The 21,040-nt window shown below is 47.8% G+C and overlaps 1 protein-coding gene and 1 long non-coding RNA gene across 4 annotated transcripts in view; both read left to right on the top strand.

Moving 5' to 3' along the window:
* The window catches only part of LOC144767942 (cell adhesion molecule CEACAM16-like), a 240,727-nt gene that overhangs the window by 72,135 nt on the left and 147,552 nt on the right, over positions 1-21,040 (top strand). For all 3 annotated transcript variants that reach the window (XM_078651285.1, XM_078651287.1, XM_078651286.1), the window contains exon 3: positions 738-840. In XM_078651285.1, the coding sequence (XP_078507411.1) occupies positions 738-840 (103 nt within the window). The remainder of the gene's footprint in view (positions 1-737; positions 841-21,040) is intronic.
* Positions 3,780-5,743, top strand: LOC144766576 (uncharacterized). The gene is made up of 3 exons (XR_013597844.1): positions 3,780-5,449; positions 5,551-5,600; positions 5,690-5,743. It is a non-coding gene; the product is annotated as an uncharacterized LOC144766576 (long non-coding RNA).

Below are 21,040 nucleotides of genomic sequence, written 5' to 3'. Positions count from 1 at the left end.
GAGGGATTCAAGCTCAAATTAAAGGTTTAAGAATCTGGGCGCCATTCTCAGAATGGGTAGAGGAAAATCAATAGATTAGTTGTGGTGTCATATTGCAATGCATTGTATTTGGGTTGTAATGAAGGAATCTGTATGAAATATTTGATGTATGTGAATTTTTGTTGTAGATGTGGGCAAACATATTGAATACATTGCTCTTACCAGCCCCGGGGGTGGGTTGAAAATTGAAAAAGTGCACAATTAACTCAGGGATGAATTCATAAAATGTATTTATATGTGTATAACATTGTGCAGAAAAAAGTATTTAAAAAAATATATATCACGTTAGCATATGCAATGTTATACTTCCACTTATGTGGAGCGCCACAGTGTGTGGCCTTACACACACACACATGTTTACAAGGCAGAGTATGCAGTCTTTGTACTCCCACTCATGTGGAGGGCCACAGGGCTCAGCGCATACACTCTCACCAGTATACAAGGGAGAATTGCAGTCTTTGTACTCCACTCATATAGAGCTCCACAGTGTACATCCCCTACACTCTGTGTCACTCTAATGGTTATGTGACAGTAGGTGTTGATAAAGGGGGTAAAAAGTGCAGAGTAGTGGTTCCACGTGAGAGTCGTGAAGCCCCGTGCACGCAAGGATGGTGTGTACAGAGCTCCCTGACACAAGCAAATGTTAAAACATAGGAATATATGACTTTCTGACCCTTCCCTCTCTGTTTGTTTTTCAGAAAAAGCCCGTTCTCCACCTATTAGCCCTAGTAGCAGTCCAGGTCTCTCAGTTGGATATATCGTTGACATTGTGATTGGCGTGCTAGCGGTGTTCATCATTGTGTAAGTGTGCATAAAGACTCGTGCCAAGATATCTCTATCTGTGGCTTCAGTCCACCAATGGTTCCCAGCTGTTCCTAAGTGTTTCATTTCCGGGATTAACCCCTCTCACCTTCATCTTCATGGTCTGCCTCTGGTCCTTCCTCAGTGTTTCATTTCTGGGATTAACCCCCTACTCCTTCATCTTCAGGGTCTGCCTGTAGTCCTTCCTCAGTGTTTCCCTTCTGGGATTAACCCCCTCTCCCTTCATCTTCAGGCTCTGTGTCTAACTCTTCCTCAGTGTTTCCTTTCTGGGATTAACCCCCCTCTCCCTTCGTCCTCAGAGTCTGCCTCTAGTCTTTCCTTGGTGTTTCCTTCCAGGGATTAATTCCTAGCTCCCTTGCTCTTCGGGGTCCGTCTCTAGTTCTTCCTCCATGTTCTACCTCTTCCGTCCCCATTTCACTTTATTATCTGCCTCTGCCACTCTCCTCTGACCCCCTAATTCATGCATATCTTCCATCCTTTGAAGCAGTCACTAGGGTCACCCTGCTATAAACTGACTCTCACCAAGAAGGTTTATCTTTTAAGCTGCAGGGTGCAAGTGCCTTTATTTGTATGACCGCTTTGCTTTGTTTCCACAAGAAGGTCCCTGTTCTTTCTCAGGGATTTGATCCTTCCCATCTGATGTTAGCAGATGGATTGTGCAGGATAGGCTGATGCTGCTGCACAGAATAACAAGCATTAGCATAGCCAATAGGTCTCGCCTTTGGCACCTTATACGTTTTTAGCCATGCAGCGCATTATCCCCAATCACATGCCCACCCACTCCACATTACACAGCACACTGGGACCAGTAGGACCAATCTTATAAGAAGGAACGTGAGCAGACAAGGCCTACTCTTGTTGTTTACAAAAAACAGAACTGAAAGAAGCACATCATCAGACGTGGCCCAATTTAACCCGTTGGGGGCTCATGACGAGCTCAGCTGGTCATGAGCTACGGCGCTCCGGTGCTCATGACGAGCAGAGATCGTCATGACCTCGCCCGTTCCGTGGAACGCTCGCACGCTGGGCTGATTCCCCTGCTGTGCTGAATGTTCCATGGGAACGGGTGTGACCATGACGAGCTCAGCTCGTCATGAGCACCGGAGCGCCGTAGCTCATGACGAGCTGACCTCGTCATGAGCACCGGGGCGCTGTAGGCGCCCCCCGCCCCCCAGCACAGCGGGGGAAACAGCCCCGCATCGAAGGGGTTAAAATCTAAGCAGTCTTCAGAAAGAAAAATAAGCATTTGCAATGCAATAGGTCTCGCATTAGGAAAGTTTGAGCTATTGGTCTTGTAAATGACATTTTTTTTATTTATGTGTTGGTTTTGAAAATAGCTAAATTAATAGCTTTGTCATTTACAATGCCAATTGTTATAACTTTCGCAAATGTGACACCTATAGCATTTGTAATGCAACATGTTTTGTATTTACGTGACTTAGATGTATTGATATTACAAATAACAATGGCTTTTAATTTTTTTTAATAATTAATACTTAAATAAAAGTGATTGTAATTTATAATGGCAATAGCTTAAACTTTTGTAAATAACTTTTGTAAAAATTATGTTCAGTGTATTTTATTGTGACGAAAATGCAAGAACAGAAGCGAAATATTAACATCTTTTTGTGACATTTGTAATAAAGCTTGAAACATTAAGAGAACATATTTGAACCAGTTGTTGTTGAATGATTGCACAGATTGATGCTGTGATGACGCGGAGTGATGTTGTGGTGGCTATGAGTGATGCTGGGGCGTTCAGTGATGCTGTGGTAGCGCATAGTGATGTTGTGGTGCCCCTGAGTGATGCTTTGGTGGCTCTGAGTGATGCTGTGCAGGCCCTGAGTGATGCTGTAGAGGCCCTGAGTGATGCTGTGGAGGCCCTGAGTGATGCTGTGGAGGCCCTGAGTGATGCTGTGGAGGCCCTGAGTGATGCTGTGGTGGCGCATAATAATGCTGTGGTAGCGCATAGTGATGCTGTGGTGTTCCAGAGTGATGCTGTAGTGTTCCAGAGTGATGCTGTAGTGTTCCAGAGTAGTGCTGTGATGGTGCTGAGTGATGCTGGGGTGGCGCTGAGTGATGCTGTGGTGGTGCTGAGTGGTGCTGTGGTGGTGCTGAGTGATGCTGGTGTGGCGCTGAGTGATGCTGTGGTGGTGCTGAGTGGTGCTGTGGTTGTGCTGAGTGAAACTGGTGGTGCTGAGTGATGCTGTGGTGGAGCTGAGTGGTGCTGTCGTGGTGCTGAGTGATGCTGTGGTGGTGCTGAGTGGTGCTGTGGTGGTGCTGAGTGATGCTGTGGTGGTGCTGAGTGGTGCTCTGGTGGTGCTGAGTGATAATGTTGTGGTGCTGAGTGATAATGTGGTGGTGCTGAGTGGTGCTGTGGTGGTGCTGAGTGGTGCTGTGGTGGTGCTGAGTGGTGCTGTGGTGGTGCTGAGTGATGCTGTGGTCGTGCTGACTGGTGCTGTGGTGGTGCTGAGTGATAGTGTGGTGGTGCTGAGTGATGCTGTGGTGGTGCTGAGTGGTGCTGTGGTGGAGCTGAGTGATAATGGAGTGGTGCTGTGGTGCTGAGTGATGCTGGGGTGGCGCTGAGTGATGCTGTGGTGGTGCTGTGGTGGTGCTGAGTGGTGCTGTGGTGGTGTGAGTGATGCTGGGGTGGCGCTGAGTGATGCTGAGTGGTGCTGTGGGGGTGCTGTGGTGGTGCTGAGTGGTGCTGTGGTGGTGCTGAGTGGTGCTGTGGTGGTGCTGAGTGATGCTGTGGTGGTGCTGAGTGGTGCTGAGTGATAATGTGGTGGTGCTGAGTGATAATGTGGTGGTGCTGAGTGATGCTGGGGTGGCGCTGAGTGATGCTGGGGTGGCGCTGAGTGATGCTGGGGTGGCGCTGAGTGATGCTGGGGTGGCGCTGAGTGATGCTGTGGTGGTGCTGAGTGATGCTGTGGTGGTGCTGTGGGGTTGCTGAGTGATGCTGTGGCGGTGCTGAGTGGTGCTGTGGTGGTGCTGAGTGATGCTGTGGTGGTGCTGAATGGTGCTGTGGTGGTGCTGAGTGGTGTTGAGTGATGCTGGGGTGGCGCTAAGTGATGCTGTGGTGGTGCTGAGTGGTGCTGTGGTGGTGCTCATTGGTGCTGTGGTGGTGCTGAGTTTGAAAAATCATCTGCCATTTTCGCAGTTCACAAGAATAAAGAGAATTAGTAGTGATGAATCCAAAGCGATGCAGGACATAGAAGAAATGGCTGAACAATATAGCAAGAGAGGGTACCCGGAACAGGTACTTAGAGAGGCAAAACAGAAAGCAACATTAAAAACAAGACAAGATCTATTGCAGAAGGTCCAAAAGATCCCATCAAGACGTGAAGTATGTGTGCTGAAGCAATCCACACTCACATCAAAAATTAAAAAAAGCATACTAAGGAGGTGGGAGTTGATTGAGCAAGAGGAAGATTTTAAGACTGTTTTTGTTGACAAACCAATTTTTGCACTATCGAGATCTAAAAATCTGAAAGAATTATTGAAACATCAAAATGTGAAGGTTCCGCACGAGAGAACCAAAGGAATGCGCAAATGTTACAATTGCAGTCATTGTGGGAACGTACAGATTGGAGAGACTTTTGCACATCCGCATACAGGCAAACAGATAAAACTTAGACATACTTCAGACTGCAACACCAGTTCTGTGATATACGCCATCAAGTGCCCTTGTGGTTTAGTTTATGTTGGACGCACAACAAGAAAAATTAAGATAAGAATCACGGAACACAAATCAAATATAAGACTAGGGCAGGAAAAATCGAGTTTGGCGCAACATTGGAGAGAAAGACAACACACTATTCCGCAATTAAAATTTACTGTACTAGAGCAGGTGTTGGTCGAACCCCATGTGGATCCCAACATAAGAATAGCTCAGAGAGAGACATTCTGGATGAGATACTTAAATACCGTGAAACCGGGTGGGCTCAATGAGAAAATTGAATTTGCATGTTACTTATAATTGCCTGATTGACTGTGGTAATATAGCAAGTTGTGAATACAGGATTAGATTTTTGACAAGTGTTAACAACATAGTGTGTACTTAACAAACTATTATTTTTAATTTTTTATTTTTAATTATTTTTATCATTTAATTGTTATCATTTAGTAGTCACTATTACTATCAGTATTATTTATAGATCCCTCACAAATCATTGCCATTGATCAGGTAAATTGGGAGCAGTGTTTGACACATGATGGACTAGGGACGCTTAGCACACAGTCGGTAGATAATGGTAAATCAGATAAGTCCTCTTTCTATGATCATGGATGACAAGGTTGTATAGTTCACAATAAGTGAACACGAATATAATAGGTTTCAATTTCATAGCGTGAAGGGTATGGTAATACACTAATTTACTTTTGAAGACCCGCAGCGTTGTTTCTAATGCAGAGATGTTTTTTTTGGTTTCACATCTCGAAAACACGGTAATGGGACAGAGGGGGCGGAGACCACGGTCCATTCGTGATGACGGGTTTAAATACTGCCCGGCATGGCGTGTTGCAGCGCGGCGTTTTTTGCTTTGAGGAGTATCGAGGAGACCAGGACGGGACTATTAGAACAGACACGGTAATTTTCACGTGTTGGAGTTTGATATATTAGTGGAGTTTTGGTTGGGAGTTAGTGCACATTCACTCACAAGAGTAACTTGGTTTTTATCGGTTTTCTAGGATGCGAGAGTAGTCCAAACTGAGGGTTCGCCTCGATTACCCAGAGAGTAGTAAGTAAAATAATGATTTATATCACATAGATTTGGAGACCTGTTGTGCATTATGGTCCACTTATACAAGCTTCACTTCTGGTTTGCAGGCTAGATATTCCATCTGTAAATAAGGATACAAACAGCAGGTGTTGTTCAGAGGGTACGTTTTTATTTGTACGTTTTTATTTGAATTTTTGAGTCATGCTTTTTACTCAGATGACACAGATGTTGATTGCACTTGTTTGATTCTAATGGCATGTATAGGGACAACCACAGTACAAATAACACATGTATGCTTGGGAGGGCAGGATGTTTGGATACAATCGAGTTGTAAGTTACCTTTGAGAAAAATGCCTATGAGATAACCTGTTTGAAATGTTTACAAAAAAATGATATCATTCTCATTAAGAATATACGGTTGTTGTCATTTGTCCTATACAGTTTATTCCCCTGACGAAGATGCAATGGCATCGAAATGCATTGGGAAACCATGAAAGTATACAGATGAAGTCATCAATATTTTCTTTGTGAATTGATGTTTGATATGAACATGTGGAATGCATTAGCAATGATATTGAATTGCTGCATTGTTTAAAAAAAGTATTGCATGTTCACGGAACTATATAAAAGTAATGAATTTGACTAACACGATTGAATTGTTGTTTTGAAATTTCTATGAGCATGTGAATTTATTACATGTTTGGTTGATTTTTTCAAAAAAAAGTTTCAAAAAGCTTTGGTTACATGTTTTAAGATACACGGAACAAACGCAGTGCACTAGAGCAGATTTGAACAGTGCATTCCTGCATTAGGCACAGTTGTGTCTGTAGATTCAGTTGGTGCTGAGTGTGCGACACACAGTTTGGATAGTGACTAGGAGGAGTGGGACGGTTATTTTTTTTATTTTAATTACGGAAGCCGGCATCAGAACCCTTACCAAGATAATTAAGGAATGCATTTGCTACGTGTTGTATGTACTGGCAGCTGTGTCTCACAGAGCATGTTCCCAGCTCCAGCGAGGTTGGCAGCTGAAGCTCGTGTGCAGTTTGTTGCAAGAGGTACTCTGATCCAGTCTTTTGAGTGCTGGCTGCGTAAGGGAGTGTTGTCAGGCGGAGCTGCTCAGCCCCACCCCCCGCCACACACACACACACACGTTGCCACCCCGCATTCTAAAAGAGAAACAAGTTGATGGAGCCCACAGGCGGGGGGGGGGAGGGGGGGCGTTGTTAATTAGTGGCTGGATATTACACTGTGCAAAGTCGGGCTGTTTCTCCATGTGTGTTGTTGTCTTCAAGCTTTGATCAGTTAGGTGGCAAATGGACATGGAATGTAACTATGGCAACCGGCAGCGCTCCTGGCCTGTGTTTTAATCGTGGGACAAGAAAGGACAGTTGTTGAAAAAGAGATTGTGCCTGAGTTTTAGTATATTAAGATGCCACTTTTTATTGGTGGTGAATTCTCATTAAAAGTATACGGTCGGTGCCGCGGGGCCATAAAAGTGATGGGGCCGCGCAGCAGTGAAAGTGAGCCGGTTGAGAGATGCGGGACTATGGGAGGGAGGAGGGGTTGTGAGGGAAACAGATTTCATTGCGGGGCGGGGTGCGCATTCCTTTGAAGTGAGAGCACGGCCTCGCAGCCGTGAAGGTGAAACTGCAGGGGTGAATTAGGGGGGAGGAGAAGTGGCTGGGGAAGCTTCAGATGCCTGTGGGAGGGAGGCTGATGGCTTTGATGTGGACGCGCGTTCCGCACGAGTGCACCACACGAACTGTCCGAAATCCGCGATGGTTTCAGACCTTGGTTTGCCCTCTTTACTCTCGTCTATTATCCCATGCGGGATTAATAGTCAAGACCTAAAAACTGCATAAAACTGTCAACAACCACAGACGCTATTTGCCTTTGTTGGTGCTAGGGTGGTTCCCTTGCAATGGTTCCCATCGGAAAAGCAAGTCAGAGTTGCCCTTTTTTAACCATCCAACGGTGTTCCATCAGAAGAGGTATACAGAAGTTGTCACCAGCTGCCAACTGGCCACAAAAGCCAAATTAAGGTTCTTGTCCCTGACCGATCAACATAAGGTGTCAAGGAAAAGAAGAAAATATATTCTGATAGATACATCTGCCGTGTGGATTCCTCACCTTGTAAATATCCCCTTGCGTCAGCAACATTCGGAAATTCTTTTCGTAGCCTCGCGCCGACGTGGACTTGGACGTCATAGAGACACGGCATCGCACGCGACTTCGCTGACGTCACCGACGCCTATAATAGGCCCACGCCGGCGTGATGACATCAGTTACCTTTTTTCCACGTCGTCGACGCTAACGGTTTCGGGAATCTCAGTAGCCAACTGGTACTTTGTTGCCTTTTTGTTACCGCTTTCTGCTTCTTCGTTTCTTGTCTCTTCGACGATGTCGACAAATAAGACCGGCTTCAAGCCCTGCAGGGAGTGCGGGAAAATGATGTCCATAACTGACCCGCACGAGGACTGCATTTGGTGTTTGAGCTCTGATGACGATGTGGATGGATGTTCGTCTTGTCGGAAGATGAACCCGAAGGCCCTGAGGGAAAGAGAGACCAAACTCCTGGTAGCGAAGCTGAAGGCTGGAAAAGGAAAATCTTCGAGGTCTCGTTCTCGAAGGGCGAGTTCGAGGTCGAAGTCAAGATCCGGATCTCGAGAGGAGTCGTCTTCGAGGTCCGCTTCAGACTATGCTCCGAAGTCGAAGAGGAAGCATAAGAAGAGGAGGCATGAGTCCCGCCGTCGTTCCGGTAAGGAGTCGGGCTCGAGGTCGAGGTCACCGAAGAAGGTACGTTCTAAGGTGGTTACACTGGATGACTCAGAACCTGAAGGTGAGTCCTCGCCTTCGGAGTCGCGGGTGCAGTCGCCGACTCCGGCTTCGAATCCGTCTCCGGCGCCGTCCCCGGCCCGAGATGAGGAAGAGGTTCAGGTGGATGTGGATTCTGCGCCTGCCGAAGAGCCGAATCCGAACCCTCCACAAGACCAGCCTGAGGGTTTACAGCCACCCTTTCCAACCCCAGGCCAGGACCCATCGGCATTTTTTAACGCTATGTATGGCGTCTTTTCAAGGGCGTGGGACCCCTCTGGTGCACCTTCAGGTCCCATGGGTCCTCTGGCCTTCAATCTAGGAGTCCCTCACTCCTATCCTCCTGCTCCATTCATGCCCTATATGCCGGCTCCGCCGCCGCCATGGCAATTTCCGGCTCCGCCGAGGTCGTCGCCCGCTCCAGATCGACCTCGAGAGCATCCCGCTGGGCCATCGGATTCGATACCGACGTCGATCCCGGCTCCATCGGAGCCGTTTGTGGATCCGGCTGCGAGGTGTGTAAAGGAGAGGTCCAGAAGGGAAGCTCAACGCCTTTCAGGAGAGCAAAGGTATATGGAGTCGCATCCTGATATGGAGGAAGGTGAATTGGAGGAGGACTGTTTTGAGGAACTGGCTGACGCTGGTAGCCTGGATTTCTCTCCGGAGTGGGAGTTGCCTTCAGGCTCTGATACACCTTCTAAGGATGTCCAGCCTTGTCATGTAGTGATGAAGAAGGCTGCGGAACTTCTTCAATTGACTTTGCCAACAGTGGAGTTTAAATCCAATCTTCGCACAGAGGTTTTGCATTTGCCTAGTTCTGTGGTAGAACCATTGCTTCCGTTTAATGATGCCTTAACGGAACCCATTTTGGAGGTGTGGAAAAAAACACTGTCAGCTCCTGCAGTATCTAAGAGTGTGGCAAGAAGGTACAGGGTTGCACCTGAAGACCCTGCTTTTTTGTCGTCTCATCCATCACCAGAGAGTTTAGTCATTCAAGCAGCCTGTTCCAAAAAGAATGTGAGTGCCTTTCCTCAGGTCCCCGGTGAAAAAGAGGCAAAGAAACAGGATCAGGTTGCTAAAAAGACCTTCTCCTCTGCAAGCATGGCGTTGAAGTCGACTAATGCCACTTGTCTGATGGGGAGGTATGTGCATGCCCTTATGGATACTATGCGTACTTTAGCTCCTAAGATTCCTGATGCCAACAGGAAGGATTTTGAGGAGGTAATTTCGGATGCACAGGCAGCGGCTCGCCAAGTGATACAGAGTGGTCTGGACACTGCGGACTCGGTGGCACGTATCATGGGCACTGCTGTCGCCACTAGAGGATCAGCTTGGCTGAAATCCTCAGACTTTTCGGCAGATGTTCAGGCGACTTTGCTGGATCTGCCGTTTGATGGATCTGGTCTCTTTGGGAAGAAGGCTGATACGGCCCTGGAGAGATTTAAAGACAGTAGGGCGACTGCTAAATCTTTAGGTCTCCAGATCAGAGGTTCTTCGTCCAGGAGAGTCAGGGGTTTTGGTCGCTCTTCCTTTCGGAATTACCGACAAGGTCAGCAGCAGCAGCAACAACAACAGCAGCAGCAGCAAAATTCCATGTACAGATCTTACAGGGGAAAGCAAAGAGTGCGTCCTCGTGGACGTCAAGCCTCTTCCTCCTCCACTTCCTCCAACCCTCCAGCCTCAGAAAAGCAGTCCTAGATCCGTCATTCAGGATCATGTGGGTCCGGTGGGGGGTCGGCTTACCCATTTTCTACAGGATTGGGAATCGGTTACATCAGATCTTTGGGTTCTCAATCTTGTAGAAAATGGGTATGCCCTTCCCTTTCAGGAATTTCCTCCCAATTACCCTACTTGCCAAGGTTTTTGCACGGAGGAACATCTGTTGCTTCTACAGGAGGAAGTGCAGACTCTATTAAGAAAGGGTGCGATAGAGGTGGTCCCAGAGCAGGAAAGGGGTCAGGGATGCCACTCCCGGTATTTCCTGATTCCCAAGAAGGATGGCAGACTTCGTCCAATCCTGGATCTCAGGATCTTGAATCTCTAGCTGAAACAGGAGAAATTCAAGATGTCCACCCTTGCTCAGGTTCTTCAAGCGCTGCTAGAAGAAGACTGGATGGTGTCGCTCGACTTGCAGGATGCGTACTTTCACATCCCAATCCTGAAGTCGCACAGGAAGTATCTCAGTTTTACGATGGGATCGCAACACTATCAGTTTGCGGTCCTTCAATTTGGAATTACTACTGCGTCTCGAGTCTTTACCAAGGTGATGGCGGTGATGGCAGCGCATCTCAGAAGGTCGGGGAATCCTGTATTCCCTATTTGGACGACTGGCTGATCAAAGCTGAGTCGTCGGAGAGAGTGCTCCAACATCTGCAAGAGACAACCCAGTTGTTATACAGGTTGGGTTTTTCGATAAATGTACCGAAGTCTCACCTGGTGCCCTCCCAGTGCATCCTGTTCATAGGTGCTGTACTGGACACAACTGTATGTCATGCATTCCATCCTCCTCATAGGATTCGTGACATACAGGAAATGATTCCTTTATTTTACAATGGAGCGGTTGTTCCAGTCCTGAAGGTCCTTCGTCTGCTCGGTCTGATGGCTTCCTGCATTCTGTTGGTCAACCATGCACGCTGGCACATGAGGGCGCTCCAGTGGTGCCTCCGCAGGCAGTGGTATCAACACAACGGAGATCTCAGGGAGTCAGTAAGGTTCTCCAGAGAAGCTGCGGCGGATCTGTCTTGGTGGGGCGTGGAAGGCAACCTGTCTCAGGGGAAGCCTTTTCAGCTGCCTCCTCCGGTGGCCACAGTAATAACGGATGCATCCACTCTAGGGTGGGGTACTCATCTGGGGGATCTGGAGGTCAAGGGTCTTTGGTCTCCAGAGGAAAGGTTGCTTCATATCACCCTTCTAGAATTGCGGGCGATACATTTGGCGCAAGGCCTTCCTCCCTTCCCTTCGCGGTCGGTCGGTCCAAGTCTTGACGGACATCACGACCGCGATGTCGTACATCAACAAGCAGGGAGGAGTGGGGTCGCAGTGTCTCTGCAGAGAGGCTCTGCGTCTCTGGTCCTGGGTTCAGGACCATCAGATTTGTCTGATGCGAATCATCTGGCCGGAGTTCTGAACGTGCGTGCAGACAGTCTCAGTCGGCAGTTTTCAGCCGACCACGAGTGGAGGCTTCACCCGGAGGTGGTTCGTCACGTCTTTCGGACGTGGGGGACTCCTCAGGTGGACCTGTTCGCCACTCGCGAGAATGCTCACTGCCTGTCATTCTGCAGTCTCCAGTATCCGATGCAAGGAGCCTTGGGGGACGTGTTTCAGTTGAGTTGGGGAAGACCACTCCTTTACGCGTTTCCACCCATACCTTTGATTCCTCGGGTTCTGAGGAAGATTCGCCAGGACCGGGCCCAAGTCATATTGGTCGCCCCGGACTGGCCAAGAAGGGTGTGGTATACAGATCTTCTCCACCTCTCTTCTCACCCGCCGCTCTGTCTCCCTCACAGGGCAGACCTCCTCTCTCAGATGGAGGGGCAGGTTCTACACCCCTACCTCCAGACATTACACCTTCATGCCTGGAGATTGAACGGGGCAACCTGAATTCCTTTTCTCTCCCACGAGATGTGGATGTCATTCTTTCAGCTAGACGTGTCTCCACTAAGTCCATCTATTCTTATAGATGGTCTAGATTTGTCACCTGGTGTGGAGAGAAATCTGTTGACCCTTTGAAAGCCCACTTATCTGATGTTCTCCAGTTTGCTCTCTTTTTGGCGCAGCAAGGACTTGCTGTTGCCACAGTCAAGGGTTATCTCTCGGCTTTGTCTGCGTTTCTATGTTTGCAGGACCAGCCGTCTCTTTTCAAATCTCCTGTAGTTTTAAGATTTTTGAAGGGTCTCGTTAATAAATTCCCTCCTACTCCCTTTATTGTGCCTCAATGGGACTTAAATCTTGTCTTAACATACTTGATGGGTGCTCCCTTTGAGCCCTTACACAAGTGTCCTATGAGGCTTTTGACTTTTAAAACAGTCTTTCTGGTTGCCATTACCTCGGCAGGGAGGGTAAGTGAGCTTCAAGCTCTTAGTTCCAAGCCCCCTTTCTTGACCATTCATGCTGATCGAATGGTTCTTAGGACCAGGGCTGCTTTTCTCCCTAAGGTGGTGACTCCTTTCCACCTTGGTCAATCTATTACCCTCCCTACCTTTTATCCTCCACCACACCCTTCCAAGGAGGAGGAGAGGTTACACCGTCTGGACCCTAGGAGAGTGGTGAGCTTTTACCTGGACAGATCTAAAGACTGTCGTGTGGATGACTAGCTCTTCGTTGGTTTTGCTGGCTGCAAAAAAGGAAGAGCGGTTCATAAAAGAACTATTTCAAGATGGATCATCCTCTGTATAAAGATCTGCTACTCTTTGGCTGGTAAGGATCCTCCAGAGGGTATAAGGGCTCATTCTACGAGGGCTAAGTCGTCAACCTCGGCTTTGTCCAGAGGTGTTCCTGTAGAGGATATTTGTAAGGCCGCAACTTGGTCCTCCCTCCACACTTTCGCGAGGCATTACTGCCTGGATACCGAGGTGAGGAGGGAAGGCCACTTTGCGCGCTCTGTCCTCCAGGATTTCCTGGTATAGCAGAGTGGACACCCTCCTCCGGGAGTGGGGACTGCTGTGGGACTCTATTCACAAGGTGAGGAATCCACACGGCAGATTTATCTATCAGAAGAACAAGTTACTTACCTTCGGTAACGCTTTTTCTGGTAGATACAGTATCTGCCAGTGGATTCCTCACTGACGCACCCGCCTCCCCGTTGTCCACTCTTCTATACCAGAATATCTGTTTTGTATTTATTTTATGGTCAAGAAAATGTTTTATTTCAAATGTTTGCTTACAATTGCTTCACACAGTGTGTGTTATTTTGACTGTCGTGTAGTGTATATTATGTAAATTTCTACTGTCATTGGTCCGTCCGTGTGCCTCGAAGGCACGGAAAAAAGGGCAGAACTGATGTCATCACGCCGGTGTGGGCCTATTATAGGCGTCGGTGACGTCAGCGGAGTCGCGTGCGATGCCGTGTCTCTATGACGTTCAAGTCCACGTCGGCGCGAGGCTACGAAAATAATTTCAGAATGTTGCTGACGCAAGGGGATATTCACAAGGTGAGGAATCCACAGGCAGATACTGTATCTACCAGAAAAGGCATTACCAAAGGTAAGTAACTTGTTCTTTACAGGCAGAGACTGTCAAGCTCTGTGACAAGGAAGCCCAACAATGGACAATCAACTAAACTGGTAAAGACTGACAAATGGGCTGCATGTTTTATTTTAAATAGAAAGGTGTGCCTCTTCTCAACAGTGCTGCAAGGATGAAATGCTAAGCACAGATTTTTCGCTTCTGGGTTTTAAGCCACACCCTTAATTACATTGGCCACACCCCTTTGAGGCCCCCCAGTTTTTTATCCCACTTAAAGCCCTAGGTAAGACACAAAAGACCACGACTATTTAGGAGAGAATGCAGAGACAAGGAAAGGGAGTTGGAGCAGGGGTCGAAAGGAGACATCAGCAAGTGGAGGTGGAAGGGGCAGGAGAAAGGGAGAGGTGAAAAGATAAGGGACAGGGCAGAGACCGGGGAGCTTGAGGGTCAGCAGGCAGAGAGGAAGGGGAGGGAACAAGGAAGTGTTGCACAAGCCTGCATGAGACGTGCCGGACGCTGGCCAACCCTTGTGAAACTCTACTGTGTTATTTGTGCTAATAAAGGAGTTGGGGAAGGAGGCGCCTGGACGGGGGAACCATTGAGACACTGCAAGAAGCTGATGGGGAAGATGTGGGTTGGGAGTGTAGAATAGATGGAGAGAGAACTTATTGTAAAGTAGTAACGTCCCCTTCTCCTCCACCCCTCACCTCTGTTTCCCTACAGCTCCGCTGACCTCGTCCTCACTTTGGCCACAGCCACCTGGGTAGTTTATTAAGCCCTCTATCCACTGGGGGGGGGCTTCCCCTCACGGCATAGAAACAGAATGGAAAAAAAGCAGTCTAAACCCCCAGGGGATGCAGGCCTGAGAGGCTAAGTGCAATCTCAGATGCACCCCAAACAGACCATCAGCCCTCCGGGGACAGTCGGATGGATCATGTGGTGGAGGAGGCCGAGGGGGTTCCTTGGTTGAGAGAGGAGGGAATGGGGGAGGTCAGTGGCAACAACATCAACTGATCCCACCCTACAAGGAGCAGACATGAAGGGGTAAACAAGAGGTCCTTCCCACGTGTGCCCAGTGCTTGAGTTGAAGAGGGTGCTGGATCACGAGACCTTGACGAGACATGAGCTGGATACCAGCTACACAAACAATGGACCATTCTACCCCGCTTCCCCCACCACCCCTTCCACAGCAGTGTGGTGCAAGGGGAACAAGAACTCATCAGACACTTGAGGAGAAAATCTGCAGCTAGCGTGGTCACTGGCTGCATCGTTTGCCAGTTTCACTGAGAAAACACACATGTACCCAAGTCGAGCAACTAAAACCCTCTACAAAGGCATGATGGGCCCCAGTTCCTATCCGCTGTTCTTGGCGGGGGGAAAAATAATTTTGCCTGCCCTTCGCAACCACACCTCAACCCGAAATACAATTAGAGGGCGCTGTACATGCTTTTGCCCACCCCTGTCTATTCCCTCTACAAATGCACCATCGCCAAAAACAACATGATAATGCAACAAAGATATAATTGTTGAGCGTTTCCTGCAGCACGTGCCATGATTGCGTGCTGAACTATAGTGCCAATATCGGCCACGCTCACCAGCCCTCCCGCAGCAACATACATGTAACATAAATAAGCAGAGAAGACAACTTTTGGTGGGAAAAATTGCTGCAGGTTTATTAGCATACAAAACGTGCCAACATGGTGGGTTATCTTACAGGCGATCCAAAGGCAAGCTGCCCCTCGCTGCCTACCACCTGATGGGTCAACTTGCATTGTGGCCTTAGCCAATCGGTGCTTAGCAGTTGTGGTGAGGTGATAGCCCCTCCCACTTCCGGTGAACCATCGGTCCACCCTCTTACTCACGCCCCCCCCCTGCGAGGGGCGGAGCATTCAAGCGACTCCCGGTTGTACAGGTTTCCAACCGTCCGTAGGACAGACACACCTCAGGGTCCACCGCACAGACTTCCTGGGGATATTAGGCCTCCGCAGTCTTTGTGCTCCTGAAGAGGGTACCCCTGAGTACCTTGACGCCTCTGGATCGCCCTGTAACTCTGCCTGCGACACAAATAAAGAAGATTAGAAGAACCTTCCCCCCCACCCTGATACGCCGGGTAAGCGGTAGGGAGGGAAACGTCATCAGGGTGAGGGACAAAGAGACCGCCAGGTGGGCGGGGGAGGCATATACCTCTCCCCTCCCCCACCTCGGCCGAAAGTGACGCATAATACCCCGAAGGGGTCTCCGGACACCAGGCTGTCCAGTGTGCCATCCTGGGAAACTAAAGGGGCCGCCCTCTTATCAGGGTCCCTTGCGGGGACGAGTCGGTCAGCCCACATAGTGCCAATATCGGCCACACTCACCAGCCCTCCCACAGCAACATACATGTAACATAAATAAGTAGACAAGAAAACTTTTTGGTGGGAAAAATTGCTGCAGGTTTATTAGCATACAAAATATGCCAACATGGTGGGTTATCTTACAGGCAATCCAAAGGAAAGACTTCCCTCGCGGCCTACCACCTGATGGGCCAAATTGCATCGTGGCCTTAGCCAATTGGTGCTTAGCGGTTGTGGTGAGGGGATAGCCCCTCCCAGTTCCGGTGAACCATCGGTCCACCCTCTTATTCACCCCCGCCTACGAGGGGCGGAGCGTTCAAGCGAACCCCGGTTGTACAGGTTTCCAACCGCCCGTAGGGCAGAAGGGGCGCCGTCACACCCCAGGGTCCACCACACAGACTTCCTGGGGATGTTAGGCCTCCATACCCTTTGTGCTCCTGTAGAGGGTACCCCTGAGTGCCTTTCCGCCTCTGGATCGCCCTGTAACTCCGCCACAGCCCTGGGTGTGGTGACCGTTGCAGCCAGGGCCCCCCCCCAAGGCCATCATTCCTACTTACATCCTGCTATTTCTAGGGCTTCTCCCCTATCCAGCAAGAAACAAGTCCCTGCTTATACTGTACAGATGTACCCCATCGTCCTCCAAACACCCTGTGAATTTGGCGTGTAGAACCAGTGTCTAATGAAGCCAAATCTCCTCTGCTCAGTGAATTTACGCATAGCGCAGATGAAACTCCTGCGCGCAGGCTCCATCGCCTCCCCCGATCGAGCTCCATGCCACGGGAGCCGGGGGTGATTTCAGACCCCTGAAGTTCACCTGTCCCCAACTGGTTGCTAATTTGCACCTTGTGGTCTTCCTCTAGGGTGCTTTACTTTGCCACCTTGACCAGACAATGTGATAGTTCTTTTCAATTTAGCCCTGGTGCACATAGTAATGGTGTCATAACAGGTTTGAGGGAATAAGTGTATGGTGCCCTGTTATTAGACACTTCACCCTCTCGTGAAATGACAACTTACGCAGCCTACCCTGCTTGCCGAACCTTTGACCGGTCATGGATGCCCGGTCCCTGCTATCCACCTGTGACCCTTGATACTTACACCAGTAATGGTGCGGACTACAAAATTTTGTGTCACATGTTTCGCTGTAGTCCCTTTGGTGGATCCGCTGGGACCCTTTTGCGTCCCTGCAAATGCTGTGCTACGCACTACGGCCCTTTAATGCCCTTGCCCGTCCGTCAAAGACCCTGCCAGTCTAATGCCCCTGCAATATTGGTGAGGGGTTTTGGGTCCAGCACACCCAGTCTATGTTTCTAACATTTCTCTCCCCTACAGGCTCCAGTTAGTGTTATTGGCTATCCATGTCCTGGCAAGGCATATTAATGAATGACGGTAGTGCTATTCCTGCAGGGAACGACGTCCTCATTAAGCACTCAAAAATAATGTTCCTTAGGACAGTGTTTTGTTCCTTTCAATAAAGTTTTATTCAAAAAGTTCAATTTTTTTGTAAATCATAAATTCTTCAATCTCGTAGTCCTCTTTAAAATTAAAATCAAGTGCCCAATGCTTTTCGGGCAATGTGCCCTTCTTCAGGGGCATAGTATTCTGTTGAGGACAAAGCACAACTGTAATACGATCATTTGAACAGGTGTATACAAAAACAAATTATTTTGAATCATTTTAAATCGAGTCTCTCTCTTAGAGTACCTTATATCCCTTCCTGATATAATACGTACAATTCAAGCACAATCTCTGTGGACCCATGAGAAAAATCAACATAAAGGTTGGCGTGAAGAGCATATTAATGATTGAACCAGTCATGTGGCACGGTCAAGCTTAATACATTGCTGTGGGTTAATTGTGATAAACAAGCGATACATCGATTATAATACCTGGATTGGAGCACGTCACATCGGCTAATGGAGTTTCAATGGTAGCCGGTAAAAAACATGTGAATAACCTGTAATACATACGTAACCACAGTTCAGAACTAAAATGGTTGGAGCATAACAGAATCGTGAATTCGATTGAAAAACTTACGTACCGATGCCAGTAAGCAGCACGAAGCTTGCAGAGTGCTTTTGAAATTAGTCGAATCGTTTTCCTAAAACATAAGTAAGACGGAGTGTTGGGTTGCGGTATGTGAACAAGTATAGCACACACATAGCGTGTTGCTTGTAGTCGCCCATCGTTTTACTTAGAGAAGCTTACCGTAAAAGCAACGGATTTCAAAGTGAAGGTACCGCCGGTATCCTGAAAGGTCCCGAACGACGGTGAAGGCGCGGGTAAAACGGAACCCGCGGAACTGCCATATTTAACCCGGAAATTTCTGTCAACAAGCAAGGCTTGCGAGTCACAAACATGAACAACTGACTGTTTCGCGGAGAAGAGTGCACCATCCAAGATGGCGTAGCTCGATAAAAAGCGGGTATAAATAATTATATGTTACTGATAAGAAGTTATTAAAGCCGCGAGTCGATTTAAGTCAGCCAATTGTACTCAGAGAGTATAAACGCAATACTCTACTGTCAAAGATAATAGTCAGAAAGTAAAAGTGTGTGTGAAGACTGTCAGAATTTTTAGGAAGCACAACCTCAAAGTACATGAAGTAATGTTACAATATACAGCATACAGAATGCACACTTATAGTAAAATAGTAAATATCATCATTTCGATCTTAAATAAAGCAATTTAGGTCCATACGATCATGTATTCAAGTAAGATATCCAAAACGCTTCTCTCCGTAAGAGATGTTGTGAATTGTCTCGGCCTGGTAATACTGGAACTGTTTCCAAAATTAAAAAGCGTAGCTGGCTAGGAGTGTGATTATTGTTATTGAAATGGCTTGCCAAAGGTGATTTGTGATTTTTAGTTCGAATGCTGCTCTTGTGTTCAATTATACGTGTCTTAATTTTTCGCTCAGTTTTCCCGACGTAAGCCAGGCCACACGGGCATTTGATGAGGTATGTGACATTCCGACTGTCACATGTTGCAGTTACACGTAAAGGAATGGTGGTGCCTTTACTAGAATGTTTCATCTCTGTTCCCTTAATTATGGCATTGCAATTTCCGCAGTTTAGACAAGGGATTGTCCCTTTGAATGAGTCTTGTCTTTCCGGTGTTTTTCTGTTCAAAATTTCTTTTATGTTTCGTGATCTTTGGTATGCAAACCTCGGGGGATGCTGAATATTGTTATTGAAGTCATCCTCCATCGAGTGCTTAATGAGGACGTCGTTCCCTGCAGGAATAGCGCTACCGTCATTTGTTACTTGGCTCCCACAACCCAGAAGGGAGATCTCATTGAGCACCAACATACTTTTAATTCACTAGATTTGAATTTCAACACAAATACGAGTGCGAGGATTCTGTCACCACCGTGTTCAAGGCATATTAATGGCCATTCCTCCCTTTGGTGACTATTATGCCATGGGATATGTGACATAAGCACGGGTGTCCTTGTGTACTTGCCGTTTAAAAGGGGGAACCACATGAACTAAATACTTGTCCCTTCTTGAGCAGTGGGAACGCCAAAATAACCCTTCTTCAATCATTGTAGCCAAATTATGCTCTGACCCCATGTTCCCCTCAGCTTATTGCACCACAACCCACAAATTAGCTGGCAGCTACCGCAACTGCTATAAAGCGGGTGTTTTTGTCTGTCCTGGATGGTCTCGAAGATCCATCTCTTGGGTCATGCTTGGAACCCTAACATTATCACATTAGTTGTATAAGCCCACTGCCTGGCCGCAAGCTTAGCTAAGCCCCTGCGGAAATCGCCTGCCTGTGCAAGCTGACCAAGCTATCTCCCTTGGCATCCCATCCCTTTAACACAAGGTTTACTTCTTTAGGCATGTCACTAATTGTCTCCATCATGCATTTAAGGCTAGTTTGAGACCTGCTTAGACAACCTCCCTTCTAGTACACCGTGCAGAGTAACTATTCATGTTTGTCTCTTGACCAGTCGCCCCGATTGGGCACTTGTTGGACCCAAGGCAGCTTCTAACAAGCACCCTATCCAAATGTATATATCATGTTGCGCAACTTGGGACACTATTACTTCATCACTATGTGCTTACCGGCATGTAAAACTGCCTAAGATCTCCCCCCTTAGTACCTGAATATCCACTAAATAAATACTGTCTCTGGTAGAAAGATTACCAGTGCACCTAGCCAAGGGCCCTCCACTGCGTGTGAACCCCTGCTGTTGAGTTTTACCTGCCCCCATCCGGACTCTACAAGTAAAACCAGTCAAACCAATCGCTGGCCCTCTTGCTAAGACACAACCCTATATAGCCATAACGTGCCAATATGTGTCCAATGTATTCTGGGCAACAGAAATTGAAACAACAGTTAAATCCAAAGGCAATAGTCACCAACGATCTTGACTTACTCAGTGCCTGTTGTAGTGGCCCTCTCTGAAAGCCAAACAGTGCCCTGTCAGGTTGAGCACCGGTGAACTTGCTGCTGGAAATAGCCATTTCCGCACTTCCGGAAGTCCAGACTTGACTTTCTCACCTAGTGGGGTTAACCAGTTACAAAATTGACAAGTGCGTACCCCGCAACTACATAGACAGGGAGAAAATGTAAGTGCCCCTCCACCTTGTGCGACAAAGGTGGATTGCCATGACAGAAAGATATTAAAACTGTGATTGGTTTTCTGCAACAGTTATTATTGGGCAACAGTAATTAAACAAACCGTTAAATCCAAAGAGATCAAACAAATAAAGCCTTTGTTGTATCAGCCAGACCAACAGTGGAGTTATAGCTGAATGAACCAAGTGTGGGCCAGAATTGATGATGTATATGAGAGGCTACTGCAGGCCCCAAGGTTTGTGCAACTTGCTGCCGCCTCACCATAATGCCATTGGCCCTGAGTCTAAGGAAATGGTGAAGTTAATGTGGGCAAAGTTAAATCCGTCCGTTCTTAGCTCAAGCAGCTCTGTACTGACAGGTTCTGAGCAGCCCAGTGAATACCAACCGGTCTCCAGTCTGCCCATGAGTTTATAGAGGTAGCCTAGCCTCACATTTAACCCCATGTCTTTGAAGCGCTGCATGTCAACTACAGAATTAAAAACCCCTACATTTTAACATTAGCTTAGATGCACTGGTACTAACTGCTCTATTACCTGG

Source organism: Lissotriton helveticus, chromosome 7 (genome assembly GCF_964261635.1).
Source record: "Lissotriton helveticus chromosome 7, aLisHel1.1, whole genome shotgun sequence".
NCBI lineage: Eukaryota > Metazoa > Chordata > Amphibia > Caudata > Salamandridae > Lissotriton > Lissotriton helveticus.
The sequence above is the reverse complement of the archived record's forward strand: the minus strand, read 5'-3'. Positions and strand labels throughout refer to the sequence as shown.